At 36.5% G+C, this 14,361-nt stretch overlaps 1 protein-coding gene across 1 annotated transcript in view; it reads right to left on the minus strand.

Moving 5' to 3' along the window:
- Positions 1-14,361, minus strand: part of UTRN (utrophin) — a 445,898-nt gene that overhangs the window by 80,059 nt on the left and 351,478 nt on the right. Inside the window, exons 56-59 of the mRNA XM_081094315.1 lie at positions 13,086-13,354; positions 7,502-7,648; positions 4,801-4,879; positions 1,270-1,330 (exon numbers count right to left, since the gene is read on the minus strand). Of these exons, the coding sequence (XP_080950441.1) occupies positions 1,270-1,330; positions 4,801-4,879; positions 7,502-7,648; positions 13,086-13,354 (556 nt within the window). The remainder of the gene's footprint in view (positions 1-1,269; positions 1,331-4,800; positions 4,880-7,501; positions 7,649-13,085; positions 13,355-14,361) is intronic.

Here is a 14,361-nt window from a genome sequence, read left to right on the forward strand (position 1 = left end):
AAAATAAAAATATGTAAATTTGTAACAGATTGTTACATTTTAGCTCAATAGGTATGTCAATGTGCCCAGCCACTGATTTCTTCCCATTCATGTTTGCATAAATTTGGCGCTTCATCCATGAGTTTATCACAACTCAGTACACTATGATAAAAGTATTATTCCCTCAAGACAATGTAACACATATTGCTTACTATACCTGTTATATGTTACTGCACATTATCTTTTTTACCCCGAGGCTACATCTCAAACACAGCAAAAGCTTCATAACGAAATACTCTTCCAAAAACACTGACTTCACACATACATTTTTGAGGAAGAGGGCTTTTGGAAGAGTTGATTGTTAGTGTTGGCATGGATTCTGGAGATACCACATGCTGTGTTAGAAAGGATACAGAGAAAACTTGGCTCAGAGACCCTCACCGTCTTGCTTGAGGTCACTAAGCTAACCTAAGACAGATCTGTCTCCTGATAGAGTATGTCAGCATTTCCACCACAATTATGACGCCATTCATCTTGCACATGAAATAGTCAACTATGACTCTTCATCACCTTATCACATTGTAAATCAATAACTTTGCCAATTCACACCTCAAGGGATTGCAGAAGTTGTATTTTATTATTCTGTCCTATGACAACATATAGCCTAACCCAAGGATAAAACCCTAAGCAGATCCTGTGTAAATTATACAAAATTTATTACTGTTACACAATAAGGAGAAACTTAGTACTTAAAAAGGAGAAACTGCCAAGTAGACAACAAAAATGAAGGATGATAAACCTAGACCAATATTGCAGCTAATTTCCATAAATCAAAGAAAAACTTGCAAATACTGAACTTTTTCATGATTAAAACAATGATGTTTTCTTTTGGTGGATTACAATGAGAAGAGCACAAGGACTTTTGAAATGTATTTTCTGGGACAAATAAAAGATGATTTAGAATCAGCACAGTTTGAGCAGCATCATTATGTCCAAAGTATTTCTGTCATTTCCCCCAAATATTTTAATACATGCTCAAAAAATATTAACTAAACACAGTTATAGCCTTAATTTAATAAATTATAAATTACAATTGTCACTCTGATTTTCAAACTAATCTTGTTCAAATATTAAATGCATATTATCTCTATAAATATAGAGATATATAATTTCCTTTAGAAAATAAGACTAAATTTCACTTTTTAAAAAAGTTGTAGGAGAAAAAGCCTCTTAAGTTATCAACATAACTTTATTTTCTTGGTTTGTAAAGGAGACTTAAAATCAACTTACTTGATGTAATAGGGCACTTTATTATGTGAAATGGATCTTTGCCACGGCAGCTGGACTGAAGCTGAGGAAACAAAGGGAGGTTATTGGAAACACTGCTAACCCCACAGCCTTATGCCTTAATGCAAAGCAACTGAACATGTTTTACAGCAAATTCAATGAAAAATGCTCTGGTTTTCCAGCTGGATTCCTATAATTATAAAACCTACAAGGCCAAAAAAACAGTCACTTTAAAAATTCATTTGAAGCATTAAAAGAACACAGGTCCAATTTCTAATGCCACCTCGAAGTAATTGAACTTGTTGATAAAATTACTTTTCAAAATCAAGTTTTATTGTTCATAGTCAACACAGTGTAAAACTTAGTACTCTTTGGAAATATATATATGGCATATCCAGATTATAAACTAAATTTCTCAAGACTGAAATTTCCAAATCACTAGTAACATTCTTTGCTTTATTTTATAGTCACAGGAATAACTATTAAGAACAATTGGCATTTAAGCAAACTCAATCATATGAATTTTTAAAAAGGAAAATTAAAATAAACATAGGCAAAGGGTTGTAAAGAACCAAGGCAATTAAATGGATAGAAGAATCTCAAATATGTATTTCATTTTAAATACACAGAAAATATAGTTTCCTACATTTTTACACTTGACATCACTATGATGGAGACTTTGCGAGACTTTTTCACTGAGGTACTTCTTTTTTTTTACAATTCTAGTTACTCCTTATATTATTCCTAAATTAAGCCAATTATTTTACGGCTTATTTAAGAAGAACTGTACATGTGAATTTAGAGAAATTTTGCTAAACGAACTAATAAACAAATTAAAAAATAAACAAGACTTCGTAACTATCACTAGACTCTCATACAACTAGTTTTCACCAATATTCTTTTCTGAATTTCATGTCATAGTACTACCTCAAAAATATATAGCATTCTCAACTCTGTAAAGCATTTGTGAATATATCTGTGGATAAGGAAGCCAACAAGATAGATATTAAAGCTCCATTTGATAAATGAGGAACTAAACATTCAAGAGATTAAATAAACTTGCTTAAGTAAATGGCTGAACTCAGACATGATCTCAGGGTTTCTGACCACTAGTTCGGCAATCTTTCTATTCAACAATTCTTCCTCTCTTTGTAAGATGGGAGGACTCCCTTCTCTAACTATGTCCATGAAAGTCTTAAAAAGGGATGAAAATGTGGAATGAAGCATATTAAGCTTCTCATTAGAGCCAACCTCATTTCAGTGTTGGCACCAGAGTAATAGGTCGGTTTCTATTTTGTGCCTAACTAAACAGGCTCCTTTTATAACCAGGGCTAATGTCCAAGAAATATAATAAAGCCAAAAATTCCAAGCAGTAGGGATAACAATTGTTAAATTTATTAATTGGGATTGTGTTTACACTTCTCAATTCATTTTCATAATTGTTTTAATTTGAATAATTCTGACCTCCTTAGACTATCAGTGCTAGACAATAGAAGGCAATGCACTTGAGGTTCACAATTTTTATAATGTTTTATTTCCAAAGAAATAAGACTTTGATTTTTCTTATGAAAGAATAGTTGCTAAGTGTCAAGTTTCATCAGTACTAATAGATGACTAATCCTTATAACAGAAGTGTAAATAGTCTCAGTTCCTTGTTAAATTCTCTTTAATTTGTTCTTAGCACATAGCTTTATATTCTATAAAAGTAAGTTTAAGAAATCTGGAGTGATTCATATCAAATGAGTAGACTGCAAACTTATTTAATTTATCAGCATTGATTAGTATCCAAACTTTAGAAGTGCATCCTGGCATGCAGGTAGACATTATCTTCCAGGAAGTGCTATAGATCACTCAAAGATGGCCTATCTAAGGGCTCAGGTGTGTGAAACAGGTGGGGGAGGAGAATGGAGTGGGGAGGGAAAGAGAGCTTGAGCACTAGGGGTGTGCTGGGCAGAAATGACTAATTAGGATTACTCTTGAAATTGTGAAAGAAAAGCCTGACCTTGACTTGAAGGTAGAGCAGATTATCAACCATGACAAAAGGTTAAGAGAAATATAATTAATCAATTTAGTTGGAGACAAGGTATTACTTCAGTTCTCTCTATGGTTGTAGATACAAAGAAGTTATAACAACTGGGAAATATACTTTGCCTTAGGTTTTAAACTTCCCCTAAACTGAAATAAGCAAACTCTGTTCTTACATATGTTTGCCAGAGACAATGAAAGGAAAGGAATTAATGTTCAGTGAAAACATTTGTGCCAAGAACTGTGTTAGGTGCCTTGTGCAACACAACATGTTTTCTCATTTAATTTTCAAGATGATAGAGGAAATAAGTATTATAATAATTTTAAGATAAAGAAATTTAAGCAGAATTACTATGTTAACCCCAATCTGGGGGACTGATTCCTATGCTCTCTGGTTTCCTCAGCAGTGAAGGCTAAAGTAGGGGCTCCAATTACTTACTCAAGATCTCATGAACAGTCCATAAAATAAAAAAGTTCAGCTGGAGAAGATTACATGAAAATCTGCATATGTGTTTTGGCTAAGTCTCTAACACCTGGCCAGCAGAAAAGCTAAATAGAATTGCAGTGAGCCTAACAACCCAAAATCTTCTCATTTAAACATTTGTGAGGAATGAAGTTTTACTTTGAAAGGCACAGGTGCATTTTAAACGAATAGTGCTTTTAAAAGAGAAAAATTAATTTAAAATCTTAAGATACAAAAATGATTTCTATATTGTGAAAAAGTTCATAACCTTTGCATGTGAATAACAATGATGCTGTGACACTACAGTAGTTATAATAGACTAGAGGCCTAGTGCATGAAATTCCTGCACTTGGGTGGGGGGGTCCTTCAGCCTGGCCTGAGCCCTCTTGCAGTCCGGGAGCCCCGTGATTGATTGCCCCGAAGAGGGAGGCCCAGGCCACCGGCCAGGGGGCTCTGCAATCACCCCAAAAAGGGAGGCCGAGGCTACCCTCTTGCCTCTTTGGGGCGATCGCGGAACCCCCTGGCCGGTGGCTTGAGCCTCCCTCTGTGGGGCGATCGTAGGATGATGGCGGGGCCCCCGACCAATCGCATTGTACCCGCCTTGGTGGTGGCAGTCAATGCTGGGTGGCAGTCAATGCTGGGTCTCCACGGTGCCTGCGACCCAGGAGGGACCGAGAGGTCAGCAGTTCAGCCCGCTCGCCAGTCCCCACCCACCTGAGCCTGCTGTGTGCACAACCTGGTGTTCAGTTGTCCATTCAGTCATTTTGGATATTATGGACCCTGGCTCTTTATATATTAGGATGATGGTTCAGTGGAATGCCACAGCTAAAGACAAGTTACCTTGGCTCCACTTCAAAGATTTACCAATTGTTACCAGGTTATTATAAATAAGAACCAATAAACAATACATTGATCTAATATAAGTAAACATATTTACATTGATCTAATATAAGTAAACGTATTTATAGCAAAAATATTGCTTCTTGAGAGAAAAAGCATGCTGATTCATTCATTTCATGAGCTCAGTCAAGTTTAATAGTACTTACTGGAGAGAAAATGCTGAGAAGACGGTCCAAAATCTCTGTGGGCTTCCTGAAGCTGCTTAAGGCGATCGTCCACAGAAACCTGCAAAATAATTTGATTTCAAAATAATAACTTTAATAATGTTCCTGATTTAAGCATTATTATAAAAGATGTTACTGCCCCAGATATGATTGCTTGTACAGATTCCTCCTCTATCTCTAAAATCAAAATGCTGGGATGAAAACAGACTCCTTTTGGTACCAAGTGACAGCAAATAGTGCCAGGCACTCTTTTAAGCAATTTATAGGAATGAACTCTTTTAATTCTCATAATCAAATAATTGGCATTAGCCGAAACCGGTTTGGCTCAGTGGATAGAGCGTCGGCCTGCGGACTGAAAGGTCCCAGGTTCGATTCCGGTCAAGGGCATGTACCTGGGTTGCGGGCACATCCCCAGTGGGAGATGTGCGGGAGGCAGCTGATCGGTGTTTCTCTCTCATCGATGTTTCTAACTTTCTATCTCTCTCCCTTCCTCTCTGTGAAAAATCAATAAAATATATTTAAAAAAAAAATAATTGGCATTATTTATTGTGATCACCATTTTACAGATGAAGACACTGAGACATACAGAGGTGTCCAGGACATAAAGTTAGTATGCATAGTGCTAATATTCATAACCAGCTCATTGGGTGCCAAGATCTATGCCTTTGCTGTCACTCTACATTGCCTCAAGAGAGTAAAGGTCATAAACATCTTAAGAGAAGATGTAGCCATGGGGTCAGTGGCTATTCATCTCTCTTTTGTAAGAAAGGTGGCAAAAAGTGTTATGGGGAGCAAATGAAGATCTAAAATATTCCAACGGAGAAAAATAGATAGAAAAACAGAAAGATGGCTGAATTAGATGATAGATAGATAGATGATAGATAGATAGATAGATAGATAGATAGATAGAAAAATAGATGATGGGTGGATAGACAGACAGATAAGACAAATGAGTGTGGAATATCTTATTTTCCTCCAAGTTTGTGTCCAATCATCTTGATTTGGGAGTATTCATATACCCACAGAAGAATATGTTTATGCATTTGTTTAAACAGATTGTATGGTTAACTCTCTACATTATGAAAATGCAAAGAGTTGGTACACTGAGAAACTATTGCCAATCAATAACAAATGCACACAGCCTACTGACATTTCCATGTCTCTTTTCCTGGTCTTTGCCTCTATAGTGCTGGTAAACTGTTCCACTTAGTCTGCCGATCTTATTTTCAGCTGCCTTTAAATGAAACGTGTATATCTCTGGCTCACTGGGCAGCTTTAGTTTCTCCTGGGTGGCTATTTAAGTTGTAGAGCAAGTACTTTTTTTTTGTTAAAGCCAAAAAGTACTCCTATGCCACACTTTACATTCAGGAGGAGAAAACAAGATGCTACTTCTGAAATTTAACAGCGTTGTCTGGCAGCATAGATTTCCCCCTCTTATTCAACCAGCAACTAGCATCTGAGTTCTAGCAGTCACCAGGCTCAGAAATAAAGAAAGCAGAACACATATCCTGTTTTGAGCATAGCATATTCCCTGACTTCTAATCTTTTCAGATGATGATAATAGAAGCAGAATGGGAAGGAAATCAAGCTGGACCACAGGAATACCTACATAAAAATGATGAATTCAAGAAATAAAACAGAAGAAAAAAAGGAGTATTGGTCAAACATTTCTGTCTTCCACTCATTAGAAAAGCACATTGGCATTGAGTTTAGTAGTATCCTGCCTTACTAATCCCAGATTATTAATACTCTTTCAAAGACAAAAAGGAATGTTTAATACTATACAACTCATTTTGTACCACTTCAATTTCATGAAGAAAATATAAACCCATTGGGTGTTTCAATGTTTGAATTAATTCAGGAAACCTAATTATGCCTTCAAATGTTTCTGTGTGCCACCTCAAAATTACATATTTATATTATTAAATATCACATTTTAGGCCCAGAATATAGAGAGGAATTAGTAAAAATTATTTTTTCACTCTCCCACTCAAATGATTCTGCTAGTTTTCAAAAAAAAAAAAAAAGATTATTAAGACTCTTGGGAATTGGCCCCTGAATGTGTCAAAGCTCCACAAAGATGGTCCAAAGGGCAGTGTCTGGCAAATGTTGGTACCTAGTAATACTCGAGAGGGTTCTTCTGGGTTTGGGTTAGTTCTTCTGGGTTAAATCTGAGACAAGCAAGTAAGATATAGAGTCATTAAAATAACTGCATTACAGCAGCTAAGATCTCTGAGCTAAAGGTAAACACCACAATAGTACCAACGTGCTGGCTGTAAAAATTGAGCAAGATACCTAAAGAACAAGCGGTTGCAATAAGAAAGATGAAGACTTTCTTAACTTTTCAAAAGAAGTAAAAAAATACATGATTAAAGTAAGAAAAATGACTCCTTTATAAGCCATTATGGGGAAAATGTTTCTGTGACCTACCATATGTTTCAATTACTGTGATTTATTTGACCTTTTGCAATTTTCTACAAATATCATACGAATAGTACATCAAAAATTACATTAAAACTTATACTCATAAATAAATAAGGCTTTTGAGTTCACATGCTATGAATCCATTATCAAACACACCAATAAAGGAAAAAAATGATGGTGTGTGGCAGAATAGCATGTATGGTTTAAAAATCCACCAAGGTCTAAGCCTGAATTATGAAGAGGAATAAGCTGATGATACCTGCAAAAGTTTCCATCGCATATTAAGGTCATCTAGCTGGCGAGACATCTTCAGAGATGGGTGCAGGTCAAGTGGAGACAGCTGACTCGATAAATCATTCATTGTTTTAACTTTTAAGTTGATTGGTGCAATTTCTTCTCTAAATGCCTGGAAGAAAAGGACAATAATGAGGGCATCAGAAAAGAATGTAATGGAAGGTGGTATGTATTTTGAACTTTCCAATGGCAAGATCAGCTGAGAGGCCAACGACAATTGTTTAATCAACAAGGGCTGATTCACGTCCAGTCTTCAGCCATCAAGACCACCAGCGGAAGGCCGGGGAGGGTTGGGCGGGGGGTGGGGAGGGTGGGGGGTGGTAAGAGATCAACCGAAGGACTTGTAGGCATGCATATCAGCATAACCAATGGACACAGGACACTGGGGAGTAGGGGAGGCCACGGAAAGGTCAATGGGGGGGGGGGGGGGCGAGACATATGGAATACTCTCTGTAATACTTTAAGCAATAAAACAAAATTTTAAAAAAAAGAGTCTTCCTTTATATCACAGACAAACTAAGACAGGACGTGTCGAGAAAGATATAATGCAAACACATTAAAGTGAGTATGTATTTCCTTCAAATTTTTCATTATATGTGATTTAGTCTAGATAATATCTGCCATTATAATCTACTTTACGAATTTCTAGTCTTGATTCTATCTTTAAATTTCTTCCATATTTCCTTCTCTTTTCTTTCTTCAGATGGCTACCTTAATATTTTTTCACCAATGCAACAACTTGATTTTAACAAGTTTTCATCGAAAATTAACTTTAAAAGTGTCCAGTAAAACCATCTTCCTTAACCACAAAACCGATGCCTATATGTACTAGAGAGGTAAGGCTGTCCCTTTCAAAAACATTTGTGATCATTGAGATAGATACAGGAAAAGAGGGAAATGAAGCTTAGAACTGACAAATGCCACCTCTGGCACAGTCCAGAGCTGGTACGGTTTGGGATGAGGAGGGTATGTGAGAGAGACAGAAAAAAAACAAAACAAAAAATAATACTTGGGCCATGACAGTCATCTGTCCTGTGAGAGCAAGCAGAATAATACAAACACTATGTTTTCTCCATTCCTCACATAATTTCACCTGCCTCATGTTCAAGCCTCCCTTTCCAACTGTCTGCCTAGATCCTTTAAGACTCCACTCAGGTGCCCGCATACACACCATTTCAGAAAAGATTTCCCTCAGGCCCTCCCATGGGTTCCCCAGCATTTTCTCTGCCTTCTCCAACCCAGCCAGGACATTCAACTACCACCTGTTTGACACACAAACTGGGCTTTATAGTGGAGGCCACTCTGATTGTTTGGTGTCATACTATCTAGTTGTTATGTTAAATATCTTTCCTTATCAGAGCTCTTAGTATATAAAAGCATAAGCATCCATATTCTTAATGTCCCCCCTGTAGAATGGAAGCTTCTTGAGACAGGCACCTGGCAAAATTCAGCATAAGATTTGCAATACAAGAGGGGCAGACTTCCTTTCTATTGACACAGGCCCACAAAAATGATTTTTGAAGCAAGATTAAGCCAATATGGAATTGGGAACAGAATGGGTTCTAAAAATAGAACTGTAATTTTATTTTTTTGGTACATCATAAGATTAGAGTGAATCATGTATTAAATTTAACTCATGGATATTAGGTGTTGTGAACATCCTATTGGCATCAGCCCTCAGGTTTTAATCCCCACCGTTAAGAGACTAGGCATAGGCCCTTTCTCCTCCTCTTTCCACCACTCCAAGTTGAATGAAGTAATATGTATTAAAGTGCTTTGGGGACTATTACATTTTATTAAAACACTACAAGTATTAATTTGGCTTCCTCCTTATGAATATAAAAAGAAAGCCCCTTTAACTACTTCCCTCCTTCTCTTCTCCAAAACTTTTCTAGTTACCCTATAGAATTCTTCCTTATATAATGCGCATTGGCTAAAAATAATCATTATGATTGATAAACATCAAAATAATATTAAGAATATAACTGTTTTTTAAAGAAATTAATTCTAGGCAAATCAGAGAATATGCTTCAGTGTTTCAAAATTTTGAACATGCCTAAAAGCCACATAAAGAAGCTAAGGTGGGGACTCAGCGGGAGCAGATCTGGAGCCAGAGTCGGAGTGAAAAGTACGGATGGTGGAGGTAGCAGTGCATACATTTGAAACAATGTACCTGCACGCCAACAGGCCAAAGGTAGGAAACATCACCAGAACTCTACAGACATGACATTTCAAAATCGGTAGAAGAAGGCAAGCCCACAAAGACATGTGAATTGCTGCAAAATGGAAAAAGAAAGAACTCGGAGTTGTGATAGCTTTTCTCCATGGCTGATGTCAGACGGTGCACACACATACAGCCCAGCGAGGAAAGCAGTTATATGATAACAAAGGCATTTTGTTACTATAACATAGGCCTAAGGAATTAATCACTGAAACGGACCCATGCAACAAAGAGAACTGGGAGTTAGGATGGGGAAGAAGAATTTTTCCAGCCTGGACTTTGAAGAAACCTGGTGTCCCTCAGATTCAGTTTCAGAATACCTACAGAATTTAAACCCTTCAAGCTTTCTTCAGTTGTGATTTTAATAGTATACATTAATGTTCTCTCCTTGGAGGACTCAAGATTTTTAATCTGCTTTTAAAATCAATATCTTTGTAAAATACCAAAACATAGATATTAAAGATTAAAACAAAATGCTAGAAAATATTCTCAGATTTATAAAATTTTAAATGCCTTCAAAAGACATCAAAAGATGCCCTTCAGAAGATAAAACTTTTTAAATTAGATTCTAACATTAAGACAGATTTTAAAATCTTCCAGAATGACAAAATAATGTTTTTCTCTTACAAGCCACAGGTAAAAACATGAAAAGATCTGTGACAAACAAGGTCTGTAGGTTTTGCTTCTGTTGCAGTGGTCAGGTGTTTTATGGCAACAAGAAATCTCTTAAGGAAGTATATAGTTTGGTTTGTAGAAGCTTCCAAATTAAGGGGCTAGAAATAAAGCAAATTTTAAAATGATCTCAGATCTGCCATGTGTTCTATTATAAAGAAGCAATTTATCATGTTCTGGCTGCACTTTCCTATAGGAGAATAAAAATCTATGTGGTCTTCTGGCCGTAAAAACAGAAACATCTGCTAGTATTTAAGGCACTGCCTGGCAGCCTGTTGGCAGATGTGAACCCCAAACTGGTCTCCAATCAGGTGTGCATTATGCAAATAAGAAAGACAAGGTAATTTTAGGGAGTTAAAATTATTTGATTACCCCAAAGATTTAGTTTCCCACTTGCTTTGGCATACTGAATAAGATTTAGCAATAATCAGTACTTATTTTCATCTGCCTGTAGCTTCGATGGGATTTGGGGTATATGTTAGAACACATGTAAAACGCCGCAACTGTAAGATCTGGGTTTTTATTTTCTTTTTTCCTAATAAGATGTTAAAATATCTTAATCCACAGTTTATTCCTTTCTCTTAATATTAATTGTAACTTTCCTAGCTTTCCACATAAGCAGAGATTTGAACAAAAGGATTTGGATGCAGCACTGGATAATTTCTTTAATCAAATCAGATTAACAATGCCAAAACTTTTTGGCCTTTAATAACCTGATGCAACTTTTTATTTTCATCCAACACTAATCATCCTATATTAAAAACTGATATTTCAAATTTGAATGGATAAATTTTTGCTCTATCCAAAAGACATCTTGCAGTCCAAAGGAACATGTGTTAGTAGACCACTGACTTGAAGATCTTCAGTGTTTAAAACCATCTTTTAAATACAGGAAGTAGCCCTAGCAGGTTTGGCTCAGTAGTTAGAGGATCAGCCCGCGGAATGAAGTTTCCCAGAGTTGACTCCAGTCAAGGGCGGAAGGCAACCAATCGATATGTCTCTCACATCGATGTTTCTCTCTGTGTCTCTCCCCTTCCTTCCACTCTTGAAAAATTATTTTTAAAAATATCCTTGGGTGAGGATTAATAAAAAGTAAAATACAAGAAGTATGCAACTTCCGAAGGAGCTTTATTTTCACTTGGTTATCCAAAACTCAGATCCACCCATAGACATGGATTTTAAGATACTAGAATTGTAGGAAGAAACTCACTCAACTCATTGGGTGGCTAGAAAGGTGTGTATATTAAAATGAAAGATGGCAGGCACCAATACTCTTTTAGTAATAATATTTTTTTAAGTTTAAATTTTAACATGTAACTTTTAAAGCTTTGAATTTAAACAGATGATCAAAATTGTGCTTAATTACGTTATTATGAATGAGGTCTCTACAATGAAAGTGAAGAGCAAGAAACAGATCATGAAAACTCTACCATTTACTAGCCATGTGGGCTTGAGCAATAGCTTCAAATCCATCCTTTATAAAATGCTCATAATAATAATGCCTATCCTGTTGGGTTAGTGTGATGATTAAAAGAGATAGCCATATAAACTGCTAAAGAAGTTCCAGGCACATAGTAAGCCTCAATAAATGCTATTATTCCCATGCCCCCCCCCCCACGCACATATATGTAATTTAAGTATTCAGTTAAATACCTAGACCTTTCTTCTCTTCCTATTCAGCCACATGTTTACATACAACGGGAAAGCATTATCTAATGTCTGTGCACAAAAGAGGGATGTCTTTTGAAGTAAAAATCCTATTCATGATAGATATTATCAATTAACACCTTCTGATTTGTCACTAGTTCATTCTCTGATTTGATTTCTAACTACGCAGTATATAGTTTACCATGCTATTACAAACCACACTATACTCTAAATCTGTTATTTGTTTCTCTAACTGCTTAAATCCCATTAACTTTATTTCTGGATAGGTTCTAGAATACTGTATCAAAACGGGGTCCAGAAGATAGATCTAACACCTTAACTTTGGGCTATTCCTGACCACAAACAGATTTATAGCTAAACGAATTTTCCATTGATATACTCTGATGTTTGAGTATATTATATAGTATAGATATGCTATATATACGTATTATGTAGATAAGAATTCCCAGTAAAACAGGATACTTTTGATTAAAACTTAAATTAAATTCAATACCAATTTACAGCAAATACAGAGTAGAGAGGAATCTGCCAGATTACACCATGTGGATGACATTCTGCAAATTCCAAGCTGTGAGAAACACTATAAAACAAACAATTCAGCTGCCTTAACAATTGCATTGCAAAAAAAAAAAAAAAAAGGAGGGGAATATTAGAGATTAAAAGGGACTTTAAAATATTTCTTAAAAACCAAGCAAGTGTTTAGGGATGCACAGTGGAGTAATAAAAAAATATTATTTTTTCCAAAATAAAGTAAATTATGGAAAAAAGTCAGAGTTGCTATTAGGGGGAGGATTCTGATGGGAAGGGGCATAGGAAAGCATCTGTTGTGACTGGAAATCTTCTCTATCCTGATTTTGGCAGGGGCTGTAAGGTCATTGACCTTATAACAATCCCTTATAACAAGTTATACATTTGGCTCTCTTTAATTGTGCCATATTTAACCATAAAACATGTCGTAAAATCCCTTATCTGAGGCAGTGATGCTGACCATGGTTTTTTCAATGTGATCCTGCAGCGAGTCGATGAGTAAGTCGCCCACGGGCTTCCAGCCATTTCTCACGGCCTCTGCCTCCTTCATGTCAGCATCCAGGTCGTCCATGGCTCCCTGAAGGTCTCTGAGTTTCTCCAGCGCCTTGTCCACCTGCTTTTGCCAGTTACTAGTTACAGCATTTAGACTTTCCCACTTCTCTTTAACTTCCGAAGACTGTTTGCGCATGGCTTTGGCAATCTTTTGGGCTCTCTCCTCGGGAGTCAATTCTGTGATTAAACAAAAAAAGAGAATATTTGGAAGCCTAATCAACTTTGTATTCCTTATAGTCAAGTGTGAAGAGCATCTTTTGAACCTTTGCTACCAGGATACTGGGAGGCAGAGTTACTCTAAACGGGGGAAGAACGAGTGTCTCTATACCTCTTCTAAGAATGCCCTGATGCTTCTCAAAAGAAGAAAACAGTTACAGAGTAGTAAGTGGCCCAGTAATTTCAGCAACTTCTAAATTTTACTATATTTGCAAACCTTGAAATATCACAAGTAAAAAAAAAAATAACATTTTTTCTTTCACATGTATTTCACATGTTATATAAAAACCAAAGACCATTTTTCATTCCATTGTCCTACAGAGAAATGGGGAGTATAATTAGTAGATAAATCGCTTTAAGTTATGAGGAAAAACTATGCAAAAAGAAGATGAATTTATCATGTTCCTTAAAAACAAAAACAAAAAAACAAAAAGTAACTGAAGACAAGTAACTTATCTTAGCTGAGAGCTGAGTTTGCTTGGCACTCATCTTTAATACAGGGTGCTTTCTGTAGTCCAGGATCAATGTAGCACATAACCAATGTTACAAGAGAAAGATGTAAGATTTCAAAGACCATCCCAAACATTTCATGAGGGCTTCCAGAATGTCTGAGGTAAAGTTAGGTTTTCAGACAGGAAAGGGAAGGCATAATGCAAAGGCCTGCCACAGGACAGGGGCAAAAAGACAGAGAGAGGGTCTAAAAGACAAGGAAAAGATAATGACAGAAATGGAAGTCAAGTTCAAAGCCCAGGGTCAGAAACAAAGACATGAGAAGCTGACAAGAAAAAGGCAGAGGAATTGGATGCACATAAGCAGGTTAGATAGATCACCAGCTAAACCCCCTGGGCCTCGCTGCCTCAACACCTGAGGATGCCTCCTTCCCTAGCCAGCTGGTTTGACAGTTTACTTGCTTGACCACTGGAAACAGAGATGCAGGTCAGAAACATACAATCAAGTTAAACTGTAAA

This window comes from Myotis nattereri (assembly GCF_964212035.1).
Source record: "Myotis nattereri genome assembly, chromosome: 6".
In the NCBI taxonomy this organism is placed as follows: Eukaryota; Metazoa; Chordata; class Mammalia; order Chiroptera; family Vespertilionidae; genus Myotis; species Myotis nattereri.